This window comes from Phoenix dactylifera, chromosome 12 (genome assembly GCF_051530095.1).
Source record: "Phoenix dactylifera cultivar Ajwa chromosome 12, Ajwa_hap1_PhDact_Kaust_v1.1, whole genome shotgun sequence".
NCBI lineage: Eukaryota > Viridiplantae > Streptophyta > Magnoliopsida > Arecales > Arecaceae > Phoenix > Phoenix dactylifera.
In genome coordinates, this window is record NC_143201.1 from 11,817,303 (window position 1) to 11,842,631 (window position 25,329).

General features: G+C 38.8%; 1 protein-coding gene across 5 annotated transcripts in view; it reads left to right on the forward strand.

Annotated features, from left to right (window-relative positions):
- The first annotated feature begins 77 nt into the window (after nucleotides 1-77).
- LOC103723746 (indigoidine synthase A family protein) overlaps nucleotides 78-25,329 on the forward strand; it is a 41,657-nt gene continuing 16,405 nt past the window's right edge. Inside the window, exons 1-4 of one of the 5 annotated variants that reach the window (XM_039119800.2) lie at nucleotides 78-201; nucleotides 294-459; nucleotides 953-1,061; nucleotides 3,068-3,178. In XM_039119800.2, the coding sequence (XP_038975728.2) occupies nucleotides 451-459; nucleotides 953-1,061; nucleotides 3,068-3,178 (229 nt within the window). In that variant the 5' untranslated portion in view covers nucleotides 78-201; nucleotides 294-450. Of the gene's footprint in view, nucleotides 202-242; nucleotides 460-952; nucleotides 1,062-1,875; nucleotides 1,969-3,067; nucleotides 3,179-25,329 lie in introns of those variants that run through there. The other 4 variants (XM_088708436.2, XM_088708437.2, XR_015971909.2 and 1 more) reach the window with 4 other exon arrangements.

Consider the following 25,329-nt stretch of genomic DNA (forward strand, 5'->3'; position numbering starts at 1 on the left):
TATTCCAATAGTAAGTCTAAAAAGTGGACGTATGCGGTAATCCTAACGTGCCGGAGGGTATCTTCTCCGCACTATAGCCAGGAAATAGGCTACCAACCGATCCAGAAAGACTGTTTAGCATAATAAGAGAGAAATAAGGTTATCTGGAAAAGCTGTTTAATGGAATTAGGATTATCCAAATATGAACCATACTAATCCAAGGTATTTTTGTTGATCTGTAAATAATGATGTGTTCTATGAATTATATATAATTTCGACAAGAATAAAAAAAAAACCTAGACCTTGTTCGCTAGTGTTTTCGGCACGTCTCGGCTCGTCAAGCCGCTCTACCTTCTCCGGTGCTCTTCTATTTTCTTCAATTCCGGGGACGTCGAGCAGGCCGCGTTTTCTTCTCATAATTTATAACGGCGAAGAGGAAGCAGAAGATTCCGATCGCCAAGAAAAGAAAGGATGGTAAAAGTAGGGTCCTCCTCCCGATTTTTTTTTTAATGCCATCCTAACCTAATCCTCGTTGTTGCCATTTCTTTCTGTTTAGTTCTATTTATAAGCATCCGATGCCGTGATGTTCGTTTTATTGGGCCTTTGACTTGTGCTCCTTTTAATTTCGTGAGGTATTGAGGAGTTTAGTGAGATATATTTTTTCGTTTAATACGAACAGAAATAAAGGAATAAAATGCTCGAATGAAAGCTTGGATTCATATGAGCACTAAAATACAGTTTTAGTCACCAAATTCTCTAACTTAGCTTATCCGATATTGGAAATTTGTTTACTTCAATGAAGGCATCCGATCATCCTAATTATATTGCTGATTGTTCTCTTCTTTTTCCATGGGAAAATTTCGGAGGTTCCAACAGTCCTATGAGATAACGAAAGCAACAGAAACATGAAAAGTCCAGATCTCTTCCTAAGTGAATTGTTTAGCTGAATATCCATCTTTTTTTTTTTTTGTAGGATAACGAGGCCTACATTGGAGAGCATCTGAAAATAGCCCCAGATGTTCGTGATGCTCTTTTACATGGTAATGCAGTTGTTGCTTTGGAGTCGACTATAATTTCTCATGGTAAGCATAGATGATAAAGATAATTTATGCAATACAATTTATCTAGCACTTTGAGAATCATTCGGTTGTAAATAATCTTTTTCCTTGGATTGACTTGTATCACATATTGCATATATTGATCATCAAGAGTGTCAAGTTTATGCCTGTTAGATGATTCAGTAATTGATATGAAAATGCACACATTTACGTTGTAACTATCATTTTTCTGAAGGATGCCAATGTTTGAAAGCATCAAAGCATTGTAAATTATGCCAGTTAGCTAAAGTTCAAGTGGGCCTGATGCACATGTAATTATTGCCATGACTATGAATGTCGGAAATAATTTACCTTCCTTTATGTTCTTCATTTTCTGTTTTCAAAGTGCAATTGCAAACAGCTGACATAGACTGACATAGAATCCTAATCGACATGGTGGGTTATCCTAATCCAAAAATAATGAAATTGACATAAACTGGCATAGATTCTCAATGATGATGAACAAACCGACTTAAGTGAAGTCCATGGTGGATTTTCCAAATCGAGAATCTACATTATTGATTACAGTTCAATACAAAAAGTTTAATATTTTGGAGATTACTTGTGTATCAAATTAACATAAAACAAATTGTACTTCTAGAGTTTGATGCCGAACTGTTAATTGTGCATGATAGTAGTTGAGAATTCACACCATTGATCATTATTTACAGATCCTAAGATACTCGTGCGCCCAAACCCAAGTGGCTTTGAATGTTGTTAGACCATAACCATTCAAACAATCCATTTTGTGATTGGTTGATAGATGGTCAAGAATTGTTAGACATTTTTAATGTTGTAGGTTGTGATTGATGGTCTGGATTCACACAGGAGGTGTCCATGGTACATGCTTAAAGAAGCCAATAAGAGAAGCCTACTCCATGAAGCCCATTTGGTGCAGTTTCTTTTGCTTTTCATGAAATTAGAATTTGTTTCCTTGCTTAGTAGTTGCATTAAATATTGTCGTTAGATATGTTTTTATTATGGTGGGGGTATACAATTAGTTCTTCTAGTTTTTGGTGTTGTTTTCTCTTGGAAAAGTGGGAAGACCTTTTGAAACTTTTTTAATATATACTTTGCATGCCCAAAGTTAGAAGGATGCTACGTCCTATGTTTATGTGAAGACAAATCATGTATGGAGAAGGTGATTTGAGTGTTTTTTCAGTGAAGCTTGTATTTCTCTTCATTTATAATAATGTAGTTAAAAGTTGCCATCTAGGTGCTTGAGCAATTCCACCGCATTGGTGCCTGGTGCTTTCTTGGGTTTTACGTGAGGCATATCTACCCAAGCACATAGGCTGGTGAGATCGTGGTCATCCATTGCAATGTCCCACCAAGGAATATGCCTAAAGATGCTTGTAATAGCAGCCCCTTTCATAAAACCCACTCCATGAAGCCTAATGTTTGAGACTCCTTATAATTTTCATGCATTTAGCATATCATGTTTGATTCGTAGATATCAAGGTTGGGTTTTGTAATGGTGAACTTCCAAGTAGGTCTTTTAGTTTTGTGTGCTGCTTCTCTTGAAAAATTAGAAAAAAACTTGCTGAAATTTATTTCAATATTTATGTTGCATGCATGTAGGTGGAGGGATTTTCCATCTTATGCTTATATAAAGGCTAGTCCTGGATGGGAAGAGGCAATCTATGTGGTTTTTGAAGGAAGCTTTTGTTTCTTTTCCTTTAGAAGGAGTTCTTCTGAATTTATATACGCATCTCTTAGTGTGTACCCTTGTATTTTCTCCTTTTCCCAAGCTAAGCCTTTATCTGCCTCTATCATTGTGGATACTCAAGTTGGATAGTCGAGCATGTATTTTGCACTTGAAGGATTTGGGCTTGATTCCAACTAACAAGGTTTTATCTACTTCTTTTATGTGAATGCCAAATTCTATGTGCTTGTGCTACGGTTTCATTGTTCCCTGCAATACCAAATATAATCTGTGCACTGCATTTAGGTTCTCTCAGTCACTAATATCTTTTTGTCACTTGCATTAGGTATGCCCTATCCGGAGAATCTTTATACTGCAAAAGAGGTTGAGGCTATTGTGAAGGAGAATGGAGCTATTCCTGCAACCATTGCCATTCTAGATGGTGTTCCATGCATTGGTGATTTGCTTAGACACATTGTTCTATCTTTCTATTGTTTGAATGTAGAAATCATATTGTATTGGTGATTTTCTTTGACATATTTTTCCATCTTTCTATTGTTGGCAACTTGGCATGTAGAAATCAAATTGTATTCTTTACAGACAACCATAATAAATTGAGAATTATAATAATGGTCATAAGCAAAACCAACATGCTTTGGCTCATATGCTGTTATAAAGGAAATACCAGAGAACACGATGTAGAATCTAGAACACAAGTGACACAGAAGGAGTTAGAGATGTTAGTTGATTTTAGGGACTGAGATTTGCCATCCAAGTTTTTTTCTACTATGATCTTTTTGTACAAAAGGGTGGACAGATGCCAGATTTATCCAGATGGTTATTTACTATTCTAGCTGAAGTGGCTCATTATGGGATGCTAGGACTTATATTTTCAGATAATCTAATTGTGGAGTTGCGATTTTGTCTGAGCAATGCTTTGACAAATTTTTATGCATAATTTTGAGGTATCCAAACAGAACAATGTTACATAAGGTACAGCAGTGCAAGGATTTCAATAATATGTTACCTGTAAATAAATTAAGCAAGAACAAGATATCAAATGTTCTTCTGTTGCCCAAGGTGACAAGCCAAGAGGGGGGGGGGGGGTGAATTGGTTTCTTTTGAATTTTAACTATCTTACTTGTGTTAAATGATGAGTTAGTGAACTTAAACAAATCACAATGCAAACAACAAGAAGTATAGTGGTTCGGTGCTCTCCTTAGCACCTACGTCCACTCCCCAAGCGACCCCTTGGGAATTCACTATAATCCCGTGGATTACAGTTGGATTGTTTTCCGGGCTCACAATCCAAAAATCTTTGTTGGTTTTACGGGCTCACCAACGAACCTATACACTTTGGTTTTCCGGGTTCACCAAAAACCTTTGTTGGTTTTGCGGGCTCACCAACGAACCTATACACTTTGGTTTTCCGGGTTCACCAAAAACCTTTGTTGGTTTTACGGGCTCACCAACGAACCTTTACACTTTAGTTTTCCGGGTTCACCAAAAACCTTTGTTGGTTTTACGGGCTCACCAACGAACCTTTACAAATAGTTTGATAAACAAAAAGGAAAGATTCAAACTCCTAAATGAGCAAATGAAACAATATTAACTACAAAGAAGAGTTAGAAAGTATTTATCGCTTTGAAGTGGCTTTGCTCTTCTTTGTCAAGGATGCTTCACTCTTCAAGGGAGGATGGAGCTCTTGATGACTCTTTGAATCTGCTCAACCCCTTTCTTTGATTCTTGAATGAAGCACTTGAATGAAGAAGATTAGGGCACTTTTGTTTTCTTGTGTACTCTTTGATATCTCTTTCAAAAGTTGTTCTATCTGATAAATAGTGCCCCTTTAAATAGCTTCCCACATCCTTTGGTCAAGCCCCAATGGTTAGAATTCAAAAACTAGCCGTTACTGATCTTGGAAAGGACAAAAAGTACATCTGCAGAACTAGCCGTTACTGTTCAGCCCGTGTTTGGGTCGGCTCAACCTGTCCTTAGGTCGACCCAACTTTGCCTTGGGTCGACTCAAACATTCCTTGGGTCGACCCTCTCAGAGAACACAGAAACTTGAATTTCAGACTTCCTTCACTTGGGTCGACCCAACCATTCTTTGGGTCGACTCAAAGTTCACTTGGGTCGACTCAACTTCTTCTTGGGTCGACCCTCTCAGTAATTTCAGAGAACCATTTTCTGTCTGTCTTTCTGTCTTGCCTTTGGGTCGACCCTCTCAGGGTTTGGGTCGACTCAAGCTTGGGTCGACTCAACCACTGTTTGGGTCGACCCTCTCAGTAAATCCAGAGAACATATTTCTTTCATGTTTTGAGGTTCTTGAAGTTTGGGTCGACTCATGCTTACCTTGAGTCGACCCAACTCACTGTTCATCTGTGCCAATTTTGCAGAAGTGTGCCAAATGACTTCTTGATGTGCCGGGGTCGACCCAATCATCCTTTGGGTCGACTCAATCTACACTTTGCTGCATCTCAAGGTTAGATTCATTCAAATGAACAAAGCCATGTATCTATTATCAATTCATACAAATATACTGAGAGTAATGAACTTATAAATGAAGTATCAATTTAACTTATAATATACTCTAGATAATTGCTTGTTAATCATCAAAATAACACTATCATCCTCAATCTCCCCCTTTTTGATGATTACAAAATAAAGAGTATAAGCCTATTGATACCTGTCTTTAAAAACAGTTTATAAAAGGGTTTAAATTGCTGAATTTCAGCTTTTCATATATAAGAGTGAAATCTCCCCCTATATCATTCAAATGTTGCCAATTTGACTTTTTGAATTGCTCCCCCTTTCATTTATAATTCATTAGCGATGAAACTTCAAAAATTTGAGATAAACTATGAGTTTCAGGTTATGTATCAGGGTGCGAGAGGTGCGTGCCAAATTCTGAAATTATATGTGCCAAATTATGAAATTTGATAGAAATTTTTGATTTGATGATTTTCATTGTTACAAATTGCTCCCCCTTAGATGTATAAGCTATCTTATATGATTTTCAATTTGTTTGCCCAATTATTTCTCTTTTCTTGCATAAATTCTTATTTCTTTTTCTCTACTTCTCCTTTCTTTAACTTTCTTTACTTTTGCTCTTATTATTCTTTCTTTACTTACTCTAAAGATATCTTTACTTCTCCCCTTTTTGTTGCTTTATCTAATCTACGCAAAATCTTTACTTCTCACCTAAGATCTTTACTTCTCCTCAAATAAATACTCTTTCTTTACTTCCTAAAATAAATAAATACTCTTTCTTTACTTCTCCCCCTTTTTGTTATCATCAAAAAGATACATGGGAAAGATGCAATAAACAACAAACTTCAAACTTCATTGATCAAAATAGGAACATTTTCATACATTCATGTCCTAAAACAAAAAAAAAAAGATATAATGTTTCTTAATCAAGATTTAAAGATACATGATAAAAGCAAGATACATATGAGAACTAGATATCTAGCCTAGGCTCTAAACATAGATGCTAAGATCAGCCTAGGGAGACTCTAACGGCTGGGATCTAGTCCTCATCCTCCTAGTGTACGTGGCGAGGGGAGGTCGAGCCTGGTGGAACTGTGTCTGGCGTGGAGCACGACGAGCTGGATGACTCTGTGCCGAAATCTCTGACTCAGCAGCCTGTGGCACAGATGGTCCATGGGTCTCTCTCTCTCTGGAGTGCTCCAATCTGCTGCCTCAGATCACTGATCTCAGCAGACATGACATCCAATCGGGCGTCCAATCGGCTCGTCAGCCCGTCAGTGATAGTCCTCGCCTGAGCTGACATGAGCTCAGTCATCCTGCTCCAGAACTCATCCGTATCTGACGGAGGAACGGATGACGATGGTCCAGCCTCTGAGGGTGCAGTAGGATGATCCATATGCTCCTCATCCTCATCCTCTGGTGCATCTCCCTCTGGTGCCTCACCCTGAATGCCTGCTCCAGTATGAATCCACTGCCCGTTCACTTTCTCATATCCCATGCGTATAAGTGTCCGTGCAGTGTATGTGTCAGTGTGATGCAGACTCTTGGATGCCTCCTCCTCGAGAGGTAAACCGTGCTGACGGAAAATCAATGTGAGTATCATACCATAAGGTAGTGATACCCTGTTGCTGCACATCACCTTCCTCATCTGTTTCAGTATCATAGCCGGAAGATTTAGGGGAATCCCCCGAATCATACACTCCATCACTGCCAGATCTCGCTCAGTGATGAGATCGAATCTCCCGGTCTTTGGAAATAAAATCCTATTGATCATATTGAGCAATAATCTCATTTCAGCGGAAAGAGAACTAGCTATTACCTTCGTGGAAAAATCGAAGTTCTCATTTTCCATGATCAACTGTAGAGCTCTCATTTTGTTTTCTGGCTTTTCCGGAGTGGCTCCTATGTAGGGTAGATGAAGTAGCTCACTCAAGCTCTCCTCGGAAACTCGAATTCGAACCCCTCGAACTTCTGAAACAAGCCCTCCCATACCAGTCTTGAGGAAGGCATAGAACTCTTGTACCAATCCGGGGTAGATAACCACATCTAGGAAGCAAAGATACTCCCAACCTTGCCTTTGGATCCATTCCCAAATCCGAAACCCTTCTTGATTGAAGAACTCGGAATGGATCCTTCTTCCCGTTGTAACCGGCCTCCCCGCAAATCTTGCAAGTATCACTGAGGGGGAAGGAGGAGGGGCCTCCGCACGTGCCTCACGTCGTGGAGACACGGGAGAAGGCTCGGTAGGTTGCCTTTCCTCCCGTTGGATCCGAGTTACTCTTCCGGATCTCTTGGCTACGGCTCTTTTGGGTCCCATTTCTCTAAGATCTCAAGGAAATCTACTGTTTGGAGATGATTGGAGAAGATTTGAGAGTGGGGAAAAGGTTTTTCGGAAGAAGACAAAGGGCAAACAGTGCCCTAGATAAGCTCTCGGGTCCCCTTTTATCAGTGGGGTCCCGACGTTGGGTCGACTCAAGATTTTTCTTGGGTCGACTCAACGTTGGGTCGACCCATGTTCTGGGTTGGGTCGACCCAAGTGCAGAAATTTTCTTTTCTCTTCCTTTTTGCTTCTAAAAATTTTTCTTGCTTCCAAACCTTATAAATTCTCTCTGGGACAATGATACATGAGTAAGGAATCTCTAGATAACAAATTTGACTCATGTTTCATGGGATTTTAGAAGTTAGAGGAATGTATCATGAGACTACTAGCTCCCTTTTATATTTCTTCAATAAAAAGGATCACATATGCCTAATTCCCTTCTTAGCATGCAGAATCTATCTTCATTCAATGGTTTTGTAAATATGTCGGCTAATTGTTTTTCAGTGCATATATGCTCAATACATATGTTTCCATTTTGCACATGATCCCTAATAAAATGATACCTTATTTCTATGTGTTTGGCTTTAGAATGCTGAACTGGATTTTTAGTAAGATTGATGGCACTAGCATTATCACACTTAATAGGAATATTATCTAGCTTAACTCCATAGTCCTCTAGTTGTTGCTTAAGCCATAGTACTTGAGCACAACAACTTCCAGCAGCTATATATTCAGCTTCAGCTGTGGACAGTGCCACTGAATTCTGCTTTTTGCTAAACCATGATACTAAGTTATTTCCTAAGAATTGACATGTGCCACTTGTGCTCTTCCTATCTAATTTGCATCCGGCAAAATCAGCATCTGAATATGCAAGCAAATCTAGACAGGAGTCTCTTGAGTACCATAATCCTATATTGGTAGTTCCTCTTAAATATCTAAGGATTCTTTTAACAGCACTTAAATGTGACTCCTTAAGATCCGATTGGTATCTAGCACATATTCCTACACTAAATACGATGTCGGGTCTACTAGCAGTAAGGTAGAGCAAGGATCCAATTAGTCCTCTATAGAGCTTAATATCAATACTCTTCCCTTTTTCATCTTTGTCTAGCTTACTAGTAGGATTCATTGGAGTGCCTACTCCCTTATGATTTTCATTCCCAAACTTCTTTAGTATTTTCTTTGTATACTTAGTTTGATGAATGAAAATGCCTTAGTTTGTTTGATTTGTAATCCTAGAAAGAAGCTTAGTTCTCCCATCAAACTCATTTCGAATTCTCCATGCATTAAATCAGCAAATTCTTTGCAAAGAGTATCATTTGTGGCACCAAAGATTATGTCATCTACATATATTTGAACCACTAATAGATTTTTGTCCTTTCTTTTGAGAAATAGTGTTTTATCTACATTTCCTCTACTAAAGTCATTATTAAGCAGAAATTTGCTTAATCGATCATACCAAGCCCTAGGTGCTTGCTTTAATCCATATAATGCCTTATGTAGTCTAAACACATGATTTGGCAATTCATGATTCTCAAAACCAGAAGGTTGCTCTACATATACTTCTTCCTCAATAAGACCATTTAAGAATGCACTTTTTACATCCATTTGATATAATTTGAAATCCATGAAATATGCAAATGCTAGAAGTAATCTAATAGCCTCTAATCTAGCTACAGGAGCAAATGTTTCATCAAAATCTATTCCTTCTTCTTGATTGTATCCCTTAGCTACAAGTCTAGCCTTATTTCTTATAACTAATCCATTTTCATCTAATTTATTTCTAAATATCCATTTTGTTCCAATTACTGAGTTATGCTTTGGTCTTTCAGTTAATGTCCATACATTACTTCTTTTAAATTGATTTAATTCTTCTTGCATGGCATTTATCCAATTAGTATCTTTTTCAGCTTCTTCATAAGTCTTAGGTTCTAATTGTGAAACAAAAGCAAGATAATCATTTAAATTTCTAAGAGATGATCGAGTTCTTACCCCTTGAGATGGATCACCAATGATTAAGTCTTTAGGGTGTCCATATGCATACCTCCATTCCTTTGGCAAGCTCTGGGATAGTGGTGGCACGCAATCATCTCCCTTATCTTGAATTGGCACGTCATTAATATTCAACTTTTCAAAGTCAACAATTCCTGTATCATCATCAACAATATTTTCTTTCCTAGCAGACTCACTATCAGACTCATCAAATATAATATTGACTGATTCTTCTACTACTAGAGTTCTTTTATTGAATACTCTATATGCCCTGCTAGATGTGGAGTATCCTAAGAAGATACCTTCATCTGACTTGGCATCAAATTTACTTAGATCCTCCTTGCCATTGTTTAAGATGAAACATCTACATCCAAATACTTTAAGATATTTAGCAGTTGGTTTCTTATTCTTCCAAAGTTCATAAGGAGTTTTCTTGGTTATTGGTCGTATTACAACTCGATTTAGAATATGGCAAGCAGTGCTTATAGCTTCAGCCCAAAAGTACTTTGGAAGATTTGACTCACACAACATTGTGCGTGCCATTTCTGCCAATGTCCTATTTTTTCTTTCAACAACCCCATTTTGTTGAGGCGTTCTAGGTGCTGAAAATTGATGTGAAATACCATTTTTAGTACAAAATTCTTCAAAGTGTTGATTTTCAAATTCAGTACCATGATCACTTCGAATTGCTATTAAGGTGAGTTTCTTTTCATTTATGATATTATTGTATAGTTTCAAGAATGTTGAAAATGCTTCATTCTTATGTGCCAAAAATGAAACCCATGTATATCTTGAAAAATCATCAACAATAACTAGTCCATACTTCTTCCCTCCTAGACTCGCAGTTCTAGTGGGTCCAAATAAATCCATGTGTATAAGTTCAAAAGGCCTAGTTGTTGATACTATATTCTTTGATTTGAAAGATGATCTAGTTTGTTTTTCCAAAGTACATGGTCCACAGATTTTATCCTTTTCAAAAATCAATTTTGGCACATCCTTTATTAATTCCTTCTTGACTAGTTTTGAGATTAATTCCATACTAGCATGTCCTAGTCTACGATGCCAAAGCCAACTTGTTTCATTTTTCTTTTCTTCATTAGTAATTAAGCATAATCCATTTTTCTTGCCTACATCATGAAGATCTACCAAGTAAATATTTCTTTGCCTTTGTCCTACAAGTACAATGCTATTATCTTTAGGATTTGTGATTATGCATACAGATGCTTCAAATGTGACTTTAAACCCTTTATCACAAAATTGACTTATGCTAAGCAGATTATGCTTCAATCCCTTAACTAATAAGATATTTTCTATAAAAATGGATGGAGTAATGAAAATTTTACCCTTTCCAATGATATGTCCTTTACCATTGTCTCCATAGGTTACTACTCCACCCTTCTTTGATTCCAAGGTGACAAATTGGTCTACGTCACCGGTCATGTGTCTTGAACAGCCGCTATCTAGATACCATCGTTTTTCCACTTTATCAGCTGCAAGACACCCCTCATCGTTATTGGCCATATGACACATTTGGGCCGTCTCTTGATGATCTTCCTCTTCCGAACTTGACTCCTCACTTTCACTCCATTCAGCCATGAAATTCTTCTTTTTCAGTTTTCTTGCCATCCATTTCAAATCTGGGCAATCTATCTTATAATGCCCGGGTTTGTTACACTCATAGCAAATAGGAGTTTCTTTTTCTTTTTCCTTGTCCTTACCCTTTTCTTTGCTTGAGCTACCTTTGAGGAAGGGTTTCTTTTTATAAAATCTATTCTTACCTCTCATAAATTTTCTGAATTTTCTTCCAAGCACAGCCATCCCTTCTTCATCAAATTCATCATCATTATCTGAATCTTCTGATTCAGTTTGTTGTTTAGAGGTGGTAGTCTTTAGGGCAATGGGCTTTCTTCTCTTGACCTCTTCTTCCGAATTTTCCCTCATTGTCAACTCATGGGTCATGAGTGATCCTAGAAGTTCCTCTAATTGCAGTGTGTTGAGGTCCTTAGCTTTCTGAATTGCGGTTACCTTGGCCTCCCAAATTCTTGGTAGAGACCTGAGAATTTTTCGCACCAATTCAGAGTTAGTGTAAGACTTTCCTAAACTCTTAAGCCCATTTATAATTTGAGTAAAACGAGTAAACATATCAGTTATGAACTCAGTAGACTCCATTTTAAATAATTCATACTTGTGTACTAATATGTTTATTTTTGACTCCTTAACTTGATTGGTCCCTTCATGAGTGACCTCAAGTTTGTCCCAAATTTCTTTAGCAGAGATGCAAGTAGATATTCTGTTAAATTCATTTATATCTAAAGAGCAATAAAGTACATTTATAGCTTTTGCATTTAATTGTGCCAATCTTATATCACTTTCATTCCAATCTATTTCTGGTTTGGGTATGATAGTGCCCTCTATATTAAGTGTGGGTGTGTGAGGCCCTCTAGTAATGATGTACCATAATTCATAATCTAAAGCTTGAATGAATATCCTCATCCTAGCTTTCCAATATGTGTAGTTTGTGCCATTAAATAGAGGTGGTCTATTTGCGGATTGCCCCTCACTCATAATACATCCCACTTGGGTTGTCATGATCTTTAACTCTTGATTGTGAGATCAATGAGTACTATTGGAGCACCTTGCTCTGATACCACTTGTTGCCCAAGGTGACAAGCCAAGAGGGGGGGTGAATTGGTTTCTTTTGAATTTTAACTATCTTACTTGTGTTAAATGATGAGTTAGTGAACTTAAACAAATCACAATGCAAACAACAAGAAGTATAGTGGTTCGGTGCTCTCCTTAGCACCTACGTCCACTCCCCAAGCGACCCCTTGGGAATTCACTATAATCCCGCGGATTACAGTTGGATTGTTTTCCGGGCTCACAATCCAAAAATCTTTGTTGGTTTTACGGGCTCACCAACGAACCTATACACTTTGGTTTTCCGGGTTCACCAAAAACCTTTGTTGGTTTTGCGGGCTCACCAACGAACCTATACACTTTGGTTTTCCGGGTTCACCAAAAACCTTTGTTGGTTTTACGGGCTCACCAACGAACCTTTACACTTTGGTTTTCCGGGTTCACCAAAAATCTTTGTTGGTTTTACGGGCTCACCAACGAACCTTTACAAATAGTTTGATAAACAAAAAGGAAAGATTCAAACTCCTAAATGAGCAAATGAAACAATATTAACTACAAAGAAGAGTTAGAAAGTATTTATCGCTTTGAAGTGGCTTTGCTCTTCTTTGTCAAGGATGCTTCACTCTTCAAGGGAGGATGGAGCTCTTGATGACTCTTTGAATCTGCTCAACCCCTTTCTTTGATTCTTGAATGAAGCACTTGAATGAAGAAGATTAGGGCACTTTTGTTTTCTTGTGTACTCTTTGATATCTCTTTCAAAAGTTGTTCTATCTGATGAATAGTGCCCCTTTAAATAGCTTTCCACATCCTTTGGTCAAGCCCCAATGGTTAGAATTCAAAAACTAGCCGTTACTGACCTTGGGAAGGACAAAAAGTACATCTGCAGAACTAGCCGTTACTGTTCAGCCCGTGTTTGGGTCGGCTCAACCTGTCCTTGGGTCGACCCAACTTTGCCTTGGGTCGACTCAAACATTCCTTGGGTCGACCCTCTCAGAGAACACAGAAACTTGAATTTCAGACTTCCTTCACTTGGGTCGACCCAACCATTCTTTGGGTCGACTCAAAGTTCACTTGGGTCGACTCAACTTCTTCTTGGGTCGACCCTCTCAGTAATTTCAGAGAACCATTTTCTGTCTGTCTTTCTGTCTTGCCTTTGGGTCGACCCTCTCAGGGTTTGGGTCGACTCAAGCTTGGGTCGACTCAACCACTGTTTGGGTCGACTCTCTCAGTAAATCCAGAGAACATATTTTTTTCATGTTTTGAGGTTCTTGAAGTTTGGGTCGACTCATGCTTACCTTGGGTCGACCCAACTCACTGTTCATCTGTGCCAATTTTGCAGAAGTGTGCCAAATGACTTCTTGATGTGCCGGAGTCGACCCAATCATCCTTTGGGTCGACTCAATCTACACTTTGCTGCATCTCAAGGTTAGATTCATTCAAATGAACAAAGCCATGGAATGCCGTACCGGCCCGTACCGGCCGGTACGGGCCGGTACGTACCGGTCCGGTCCTAGACCGGTACCGGAACGGATAAAAAACCGGTATTTCCCGGTTTTTTATCCGAACCGGCCGGTACGGGTGCGTACCGGCCGGTTCGGGCCCGTACCGGCCGGTTCGGGCCCGTACCGGCCGGTTCGGAGCCCGTACCGGCCGGTACGGGCCTCGTACCGGTGCGAACCGGCCGGTTCGCACCGGTACGATTTTTTTTTTTTTTTTTAGAACCACAGCGCCGCGCGCTGTGGTTTTTGAAACCACCGGTACCGGCCGGTACGGACCGGACCGGACCGGTACCGTACCGGTCCGGCCGGCCACCGGTACGCCGACCGGTACCGGTACGGCGGACCTTGAACAAAGCCATGTATCTATTATCAATTCATACAAATATACTGAGAGTAATGAACTTATAAATGAAGTATCAATTTAACTTATAATATACTCTAGATAATTGCTTGTTAATCATCAAAATAACACTATCATCCTCATCTTCACCATTTCCGATTTCACATAAGGATAAGAAAATTTTCTAATGCACATAGGCAAACTTATTTCTCTGTAGAGTTGTTGAAAGATGACAAGTTAATTTATTTAATATAGTTTTAAAGCATGAGGATGATAGGTTGAATAGCTTCAGTAGTTCAACTTGCTAACATGTAGATATCAAAGAGAAGCTTTAGGTTGAAGATGAGGATGTTGTGTGATTCTGGATAATTGATGACAAGGCAAGCAGCTTTGTTGGTGAGATGAAGAAGCCCCTTAAGGTGTAGAAGCTTTTGAAATCACATTCATATGCAAAAATTGCAGCAGAGTTTTTGAGATTACAATACCATAAATGAAGTTGGCTCCAGATGATACCAATCTTATATATACAATCCCGCCACCTACTCTAATAGAGAAACGAGTTTTTTTCAGTCTTTTGTATGAGAAACACTATAGTTTTACTTACTGAAAAAACCCAAGCTCATGAAACCAGCTGGCTCCAATCATTAAGTGTAAAAAGAAGTTTGAGGATATTTTGATGGTGCAAAACCAAGGAGACCTAGCAGGGAAAATTGCTCTAACTATTGAACAATGCAATCAGGGCTGCATCCAAAGAGATAGTTGTAGGGCTAAACTTGAGATGAGTTTCTTTGTATTCGAAGTTGGTGCAAGTCATGGGAGACCCAAGGTATATGAGAAGGGGAAAGTACATACTAAAAATGATCTCTTAGAGCTTTTGGCTGATGTTAGACTGAATTGGGAAATTTGTAATTGATTTGTTGCTGTCTTAGAGACGGATGAAGTATATTTGTTGGGATGTCAAGGTCAATCTTATTTTCCTTTCTTAAAAATCAAGTCACTTGGTTAGCATATAACATATTCAAGTCATGATCATGCAATTTCTAATATGATGTCCACTGACAAGTTAGTGTCCATGGATTCATTTGGAATTTGATTGCAAATGTTCATTTTTATCCAAATAAATCTACTCTTCGATATCATAGCGATTTCTTTAATTCTTGAATCTGATTTTTTTTTTTTAGTTTTGGATGGACACGTACATGAATATCAGCTGGCGCCATAAGAGGACATATAATGATTTATAGACAAAATAAGTTTAACTAAAACATGTAATTTCAGTATTGTATAAAAGAAAACACTAAGGATATTGTGTGTCAAGGTCTTTCGATGTGCATATTTCTTAAATCGGGACTTCCCAATTAGCTTAAGGAGTTTAGGAAAATGACATTTGCGAAGTTATTTCAATAATTGCATGCTTCACCAATTTATAAACAAAAAAAGGCTCACTTTTAAAATTATAATAGTGGGTCTTACTCATTGTTGGAGTGCAACTCTCTACCATTTTTTTAAATGCTGCAATTAAAATTTGATAAGTATCCAAGTATCTTATCATATCCAATTCAAATGCCTATCTAACTCTGATTCTGGGAGCTGGACATGAGTGCAGGTGACAGAAACATTCTAAGAATTTATTGGTTGCTATAGCATGAGAGAACTTGTCCACTTCAAGAAAGGAAATGCTGAATATTTCTATAAAAATTGTATCTTTTTTAGACCATGTAAACAATATAGTTGGAAGGCCATAATTCATGTTTTGAAAATTATATAAAATCATAAATTATTGTGTCTGTTCAAGGTCCAAACACACCCTAAGCGACTAACAGATTATGTGTGTGTTTATTGAGTTTCACTTAATTGAAGTTCACCTTTAGTGGCTTGCAAACAATCTAAATTTGATAAGTTGTTTGTCAGATAGATAAGGAGTCATGGGACCTGCATCAATTGAAAACAATGCAATGAAGGAGCAATTGAGAGGGTGTGGGCGTGTGTAACAACTTAGAAGGTTTTGGTGAGATGAGGTGCTAAAATTTGTCTTGAATCATTCAGAATGTGGAGAAGGCATAAGATCATGGATGAAAAGTGTGAGAAAGAACTTGAAGAAGATTGCAATAATGCTAAAAGTAATACTCAGTAACATTTTTTTGCGAACAAGGATCTGAAAATCAACCCCAAATGGTTGAGATAAGGGTTAGTGGTTATGGGATATGATTGGTCCTACTTGTACTCAACTTCGATTTTATTTTTTTATTTGTTGGCAGTTTTAAGAAGATAAAATTGAAAAGTTCTCTTGCTTTTATTCGACATGAGGCAAAAGCTATAAGATTACCATTATTTCTTAGTTAAAAATCAAAGGGGGCCGCCATTGATGAACACCTTTTCTCTGTGATGATTGTAGCAATTTTCTTGGATGTTAGGCTTTCAGTAATTTTTGTGCGCTTATTGGGTGATATTGGTTGCATTTTAAGGAATGCCTCATTAACACAGTACTTGCAGTGTCTTTATTGCTTTGAATGCATTAACAAAGAAGGCCATTGGAAACCATGGATTCTAAGCAAAGGGAAAATCAGACATTTGGTGATAACATATTGCCATTACTAGGCAAGAGCAATTACTAAGCTGCTCTCTTGAATTAAAAAAAATTAAACAAAGAGCACAGAGCAATTGTTTGATTGCCTTTTAATCAAAAAATAAAAACAAGACATGATAGATGTGGTACATTAAATTTAGTCTTGATTTCATGAAACTCTCACTTCATAATCTGCATTATTGAAAACAATCCTCTCTAGGTCAAGCAATGAGTCAGTGGTCACCTGCTTGGTTGGTTTTCGAACTCTTGGAACCTAAAAAGAAAAAAGTGCTTGTTTTTGTGGGCACCGGTACCACAATTGCAAACCTTAGAACTATAAACATATGTATATGTGTATGTATATAATGATCTCATAAGTTAAAATCTATTAAAATAATGTTACATGGACATGAACATGAGAATCAGATTTGGACACATCTGTGTATGCAAGAGTCAAAAAAGGAGATGGAGATATGTAGAAAAAATAATTTTAACGAAAATATATAATTTAAGTGTTGTATAAAAGAAAACATTAGAAGATACTATCTGTTAAGACCATAGTATGCCGTACCGGCTTGAATCGAGCAGTACGGAGCATATCGTACTGTACCGATTGGGTATTGGTATCCGGTACGGATGGTGTACCGACATTCGATACACAAAAAAAAATTATGTATCCTACTGTATCGACTAAGGTCTGCCGAACCAGTACTGAAATCCGTACCAGTCGGCACCCGGTATGGTTTGGTACCGGACTGAACCGGTAGGGCAATGACAGGTGGCCCTATCCAATTCGGTTTGAAATTGGGTTGGGTTGCACCGAGTCGGCAATGAATTGGCCGGTTTTGGCCGGTTTTTTGCGATAAAGGATCGGTTCCAGCCGGTTCCGTGCGGTAAAAAGCTGGGTTCGGCTGGTAGGGGCCGAAACTGAATATGAATGATGAACCGATCTAGTTTGGCATTGGGTCTGTTTGGTACTGCCTGAACTGGACGGTTCGGTCCATTTTTTTTTTTTGATATAGTGGCAACTCACACTATACGCGTATGAGTGCATCCATAAGAATCGAAAAGTAAAAGTCGATGTAGGGGTGGGGGAGCGGACTCCGTGTCAGCCCATCGAAATCTCTCTGAGCGGTGCGCCGCATAGGAGGTGACACAATCAACCGCACTATTCACCTTCCGATAGACGTGGGTAGCCCGGAATGCTGCAAGCCCACCCACAATCTCGCATATATCCCACAACAGCGGATGCCTATCCAGATGCCTGTGTCTGTCAGTACTCTTCTGAATTCAATCAATCACTAGGGCTGCGTCGCCCTCAAGCTGAATGCAGGTCACCCCTAGGACCAATCTGGAGTAGTGACGCAGAACGGGGATGGGTTTATGTGGTGGACTCAGACGGAAGGGCTGATCTTTATTCTTTCTTTTTGTTTTTCTCAAGTGGCGGTTAGGGTTTTGATTAATGGAAGGATGAAGGAAGAAGATAATGATGATGAAGAGATTGGGTTCTATTGATGACACCCAAGTTAAAGAAATGGTGAATAATTGGACTAGGGCTAGTTAGGGCGTGGTGATGATGGATGCAAGAAAGATGTAAGGAAGATAACTAGGTCTTGTTTGAAAGAGTCTCACCTTCACTCAAGAATCCGGGGTTGGCATTAAGGAGTCTTACCTTTTCTGCTTCTACTGATGAAGAACCTCGGCGTCTCACCAATGGTTTTCAATGGGTCTCACCTAGAAAGAAGGAACTTTTGGAGTCTCACCAAAGGAGGAAGAAGAAGCCTTACGCCTCTCAATCTCAAAAGCAATTGAAAACCAAAATTAATTCTCTAATTTTATTCTTCAATCTTTTCTTTATATAGAGTAAGAGGTTGGAAAAATATGGACTCTTACAACCAAAATTTTAGGACTCCAACTAAACATGGACTCTTTTAAATCAAATCAATCATTTGACAAAGTCAACTGACGAAATCAACTAAATCAATTAAGACTCTCAAATAACTAGGACTCTTTAAAAACACATGGACTAAGAGTCCAAATCAGCTAAGCCTCTTTCAAACGACACATGGACTCAATAAATAAAACTCCAAATAATCTAGGATTCCTCAGATGCATGGAAGAGAGTTTAAATCAACTAGGACTCTTCTCAAACGCCACATGGACCAAAAGACAACTCCTAATCACTTGACAATAGAGAGAATCTAGGACTCCTAGGACACTTGACTTTGACCAAGTCAAAGTCTCCACATCATGCTTTGATCTTCACGCCATCTAATTGCCACTTGGCACTCAATTACATGGACTCAATCATCAAACACAAATCAGCAAATTACAAATCCAAATTAAGAATCCAATGTAACTAGGTTATAAAAATATTGGACCCATTGTGTTTCGAGCATACCCAAGCGACGATCCAAACACGACGCACATCTAGGATGAATCGGGCTCTTGCTCCTGCATCAAATAGATAATGCCTTTCGATGCAGCTCTCAGCTCTGCGCTACTGGCTGACTCGTTTAAGATGTGCTATCCCTCGGCCGCAATAAGCTTGGACTCATTATCCTTGATTACAAAGCCCACTCTACCTCTATTTCCATTGCCAGCGCTACTACCATCAAAGTTAATCTTGAGGAAGCCAAGAAGTGGGAGCTCCTAAGAGACCAAAATGCTTTTGGGCGCTACATAAGCTAAGTGGGAGCTCCAGATGTCCCTGGCCGACCCAGGCAATGCTGCAATAGTAGTGTTGGTAATCTCTGTTGCTTGAAGTAAAGCTCTGTCCGCCACTGTCCTCGTATGCATTCTTTTGCCCTCAAAGATTCGGGCATTTCTGTCCAGCCATATATGATAGGTCATATAGGTGCACCTGATGCCCCACTCCATAGTGCTCGGTTTCCGCTGGGCTTCCTTCAGTTGGCCTAGGAAGTTCTCTGTCGAAGTCACTCCCTGCAGTGAGTCCATGATCCAACCCACACCTGAGCTACACGGGGGCACCTAAATAGAAGATGGCTGGCGGTCTCCTCCACACCGGGGCATCCCTCACATACTGAGGTGACTCTCAACCCCCGTTTGGCCAATACACTCCTCGTTGGTAAGCAGCCACAAGCAACCTTGCAAAGAAAGAGGGCGACACGGGGATGAATGCGTAGCCTCCAAATGCAAACCCATCCATCCTTCGGGCTGATTCCTTGCTGACCAGGACCTATAGGTCTCGGGTACGCACCCTTGTCCCTCCGGTTGCACTCCACACCCTCCTATCCATGGACTCCCCAATAGGTACCAACAGTGCCAAAATCCTCTTCACCAAATGCTCCTCAAAGGCCCATCTAATCCAAGGTAGCACCAACGGAGAGCGGGCACAAATCTCCCTCCATATGAAAGAGCATCGACGACCGGTGTGAAAAACCAACCCGGCCGCCCGCTCCCCATACTTCGCCCTCATCAGTATATACCATAGGCTCTCGGGTTCCAAAAAGTACCTGGCCGCGTGTCTGGCCGCCATAATCTCCCGCTTGACTATCAGGGAATGAACCCCCACACCTTCCAATTTGGTTGGCTGACAGATCACATCCCACGCAAGGAGAGTGCTACGCCCTCCCACTCCTCTCCTCCCCTAGATAAAGTTTCTGAACAGTTGCTCCAAAGCCCTTAATGGTGCCATCGGCACAATGGTGTTAGACAATAAATAAACTGGGATCGAGCTGAGAACTGACCGGATAAGGGTGATCCTCCCTATCATCGATAAAGCGCTCGCCTGCTATTCCTCCAACCTGTCTGATGCTCTGCTCGATGGTTGAACGATCCCCTCATCGCAGGCGTCGACCAATGATTGGAACTCTAAGATACCGTAAAGTGCTCCCCTGCTTGCCCACACCCAAGATTTCCATGATGGTCCTCCTCAGTCGTGCCTTAGCCTTCGGGTTGAAGCAGATAGCTGACTTATCCATATTTACCCTTTGTCCGGAAGCCTCGCAATATGCCACCAAGATCTCCTGTAGCACCTGTGCCGAGTGTGTCGTGACTCGGGCTAGTAATAAGCAGTCATCAGCAAAAAATAAGTAAAAAATCTAGACCGACCCTGGCACTGATCTATAGGCCGCCAGCGCCTGATCCGCAGTTAAGACCTTCTCATCCAAACATGCCCAATTAGTTTAATGATTTGAGAAAAATAACTTTTAGCAATGTTATTCAATTTCCAAATTCTTAACCAATCTCTAAAAAAAATAAAATGTTACTTTAAACATTATTATAGCAGGTTTAACTCATTGTCAGAGCCCAACTATCTACCAATTTCTAAAAGCTGCAATTAGAAAAATTGTTATGTATGTAATTGTCTGACATGTTTACAAGTCAGCCACATCTGACACAGATTCTAGAAGTTGAACTGAGTTTTCCGGTAACATAGTTAAAAATTATGTTGGTGCCAAATCCTATCAATTTAAAATAAATAGAAATCTTTTCAAAGTGCACTCAATATTGATCATGAGCTACAATGTCAAAATTGCTTGGAAACCAAAATGCAAGTGTTTCGACGCTGCTTACCTGGGCATCAGGCGAACATAGACTTAAAAACTGTAAAACAGTTAGTGAGCTAAACTACATCATACACTATAATTGAAGGGTCCAAACTCTTCTTGATCAACATTTAAAACACATAGGAACCAAAATTGAATGGATATGGATGTTTCTAAACTATAAATCAAATCAAAACATGGTATCAACTTGTTAAAAATTGTCCATTTCATATTTGCTTGATGCTTAGGTAAGAGACGTCTAAATCTTGTGATTTCACTTTGTTCCTAGGCAATTTACACATTATAGATCATGATCAATTATTTTTACTTTTATTTTGAAAGGGCTACAACTAGTTTTGCATCGATAGTGCTTGGAGTGAAATACCATTGATGGTAATTTATCTCTCTCCCCCCCCCCCCCGCTCTTATATATATTATTTAATACTAGCTACTTGACCCATGCAATGCATGTTGGAGAAAAGTGTGGAGAAAGTGATAAGAGTCCAGATGCTAGCATCTATCTAGAAGTCAAATTAGAGAAAGAGATGGAGTCCAATTTGTTTGGGAGTTTTAGGAAAGGGGTGTGATTTGATTGGGAGAGGACAGAGATAGAGCATATGGAGTTAATGTGGTGATGAAGTTAGTGGGGAACAATTAATATTTTTAAGAGATAGAAAGGGTATTCTTGGTATAAAAAGGGATAGAATCAAAAGGGAATGTTCGTAAATTTTAAAACCATTAATACCATATACCTTACTGTACCAACACTATGCTAGTGTGGCATTGGTACGGAGTCCGGTATCGAGATGGAGGATCTTGGTTAAGACCTTCCGACACGCCTCCTTATCCAAACATGCTCAATTAGTTTAATAATTTGAGAAAAATAACTTTTAGCAATGTTATTCAATTCCCAAATTCTTAACCAATCTTTAAAGGAATAAAATATTACTTTTAAACATTATTATAGCAGGTTGAACTCATTGTCGGAGCTCAATTGTCTAAATTGTTATTATCTAATTATCTAACATGTTTCCAAGTCAGCTACATTTGACACGGCTTCTAGGAGTTAAAATGAGTTTTCAGGTAACATAGTTAAAAATTGTGTTTGGCCCCAAATCCCATCAATTTAAAATCAATAAAAGTCCTTTCAAAGTGCTCTCAACATTGATCGCGAGCTACAATGTCAAAATTGGTTGGAAACCAAAACACAAGTTTTCCGAAGCTGCTTACCTGAGCATCAGGCAGACATAGACTTAAAAGCTGTAAAACAGTTAGTGATCTAAACTACATCATGCGCTATAATTGAAGGGTCCAAACTCTTCTTGATCGACATTTAAAATACATAGAAACCAAAATTAAATGGATATGGATGTTTCTAAACTATAAATCAAATCAAAACATGGTATCAACTTGTTAAAAATTGTCCATTTCATATTTGCTTGATGCTTGGGTAAGAGACCTCTAAATCTTGTGATTTTCACTTTGTTCCTAGGCAATTTACACATTATAGATCATGATCAATTATTTTTACTTTTATTCTGAAAGGTCTACAACTAGTTTTGCATTGATAGTGCTTGGAGTGAAATACCATTGATGGTAATTTATCTCTCTCTTTCTTCCCCCCTCCTCTTATATATATTATTTATACTAGCTACTTGACCTATGCAATGCATGTTGGAGAAAAGTGGGGAGAAAGTGATAGAGTCCAGATGCTAGAATCTATATAGAAGTCAAATTAGAGAAAGAGATGGAGCCCAATTTGTTTGGGAGTTTTATGAAAGGAGTGTGATTTGATTGGGAGAGGATAGAGATAGAGCATATGGTAGTTATGCGGCGATGAAGTTAGCAGGGGGTAATTAATATTTTTAAGAGATAGAAAGGGTAGTTTTGGTATAAAAAGTGATAGAATCTAAAGGGAATGTTCCTGAATTTTAAAACAAAATATGATGAACATAGAGCAACATTTGTAGACAAGCTAGAGAATGTGTTTTACAGAAAACAAAATACAATCGAATAAATGTGATTACAACTTCATATTATGGAGATAGTCATGGACCAATACATGTGGGATCCTTTAAAATGGCTTTTGCTTTGTTTTTTTTTTTTATGGACATGACTGTTATGAAGTTGCAATTTACGTAACAATAGGAGCCCTACTAGGAAAATCTTTTAGAAGGAAAAAACTAGAACGCCAAATTCCTTAGTGAGGGTCTCATCTTAGGTATGGCTAGACAAGGGCGATGCCTAATAACCTCGAGAGAAAGAAGAAAAAAGCTATTAAGACGTAGGGAAGTAGTTAGCAAGAAGAAGAACAACAAGAAGAAACTTAGCAATTGTTGACAAAGAGAAGAAGCTGTCAACAAGGATGGAAAGAGGAGGAAGAAGGAAAAAGGAAAAGGAAACAGCAGAAGGGATAGGAAAAGGAGATAATAGAGAAATGAAGGGGGGAGAGGACCTACCTGACACCCGCTAATGGTCATTGTTGTTTTCGTAAACTACAAAAGGGACAGGAAAAGGAGATAAACAGAGAAATGAAGGGGGGGAGAAGACCTACTGATACCCACCAATGGTCATTGTTGTTTTCATTGCCCTCGGCAATCACCCCTCTGGTTGTTAATCATCTCCCAAACTATCTGGTTCAGCTGTAGAATCTGTAGTTTGCAATCTTCTTGGAGTGCTTGTGTCAATAGAGGAAAAAAAAAGAGAAAGAAGAGAAAATACTTTGTATTATCTAGGGTTCAAGTTGGGCATGGCCTAAGCAACTAGGCCCAACTCAATGCCTATGCAACCACTTATGACTGCTTGAGGGTCTTGAAGACTTTTAGTTGTGGTGAAATTTGGTTAGCTTTGTTTCGTCTCATAACCTTTGGATTGGGCTTGAGCTTGATAAGTATTAGGTTAAGTAATTCTACTTGGGTCAAGCCACATTGTCTACCTTTCAAATCTCTTGGCTCAATATAGTAAAAGGAAAAATATATATTTGAAATACCATTTCAAAGCCTTAGCCAAGTTCAGGATATGTACTTACAACATGATGAAGGATTTCCTAGGAAGCATGGATAATTCGAATCACATACTGTGTTCGTATTAGATATGTATGGGATATCAATATTCATTAGATACTTATTTAGACTATCCTATTTTTTCAAAATTTAAAAATAAATATTGTGGATCAAAGTATATCATCGTGGTACCGGGCTTCGTACCGGTGTCATGCTACCACTACGTTGGTACAGTATGGGGTTGGTTCGGCATACTGAGAGTCAGTACGCCTTTCGTACCGTATCCCAGTACCGAATCGGTACGGTACGGTGCGAACAACGTACCATGCTGTGGATACTTCTTGAATACACTTTAAATACTTGATGCCTCCAAAAAAGATTAGCGGGTCAACTTAGTAGTCTCTGATATTAATTAATAATATTAAGTATGAATTACAATCTATGGAATTGAATGAGGACTAAGTGATGAGCTCATGGTCTACCATACTGCCCCTTACCATTCGGTATGAGGCTTATCGTATTGTACCGGAAGAAAATCGGTACAAAACTTAACTTTGAGACTGTACAAGCCTTGTACCTCTCCATATCGAGGGTACCGCCTCGTATCGAGGCTTATCGCCCCATACCGAGGCATACCGAGGTATACTGAGGTGTGTATCAGTTTGTACTAAACTGTATCGACCTGTATCGAGACCTACCGAGATAAAAATTAAGAAAAATGGTTAGAGAGTTATTTCTGTATAGAAACGTACCGTATCATATCTTATCGAACCGATAAGGTACCGTGGTACCCGGTACCAAGATTGAAGACCTTGCATGAGATTATAAAAGTTGATACTATCAAAAAAATGTTTGGACTATGTTGATAGCCTACTATGCCTTTATGGATGCTTTTTTGCATGTATACACATTTTGTGTGTATGTCTGTATACATGTATTTATGTGTATGTCTGTATACATGTATTTATGTGTATGTCTGTATGGACTTGGTTCTTCTTGACTCCAATGTCAACAAAGGGACATCCAAATCGAAGATTTGCACTATTGATCATGACTTATACTGCTAAAATTGCTTGAGAACCAAAAATCACTTGTTTGAGTCTTTAACCTATGCATCAAGTGGGCGCAAAATGAAGGGTGAAAATAATGTGAGACCATGTTTTGCTATGATGCAAGCATCAAAATCTATTGATTTTCTATATATATATATATACATATATTCTAGCATGTATAGATCATAATCAATAA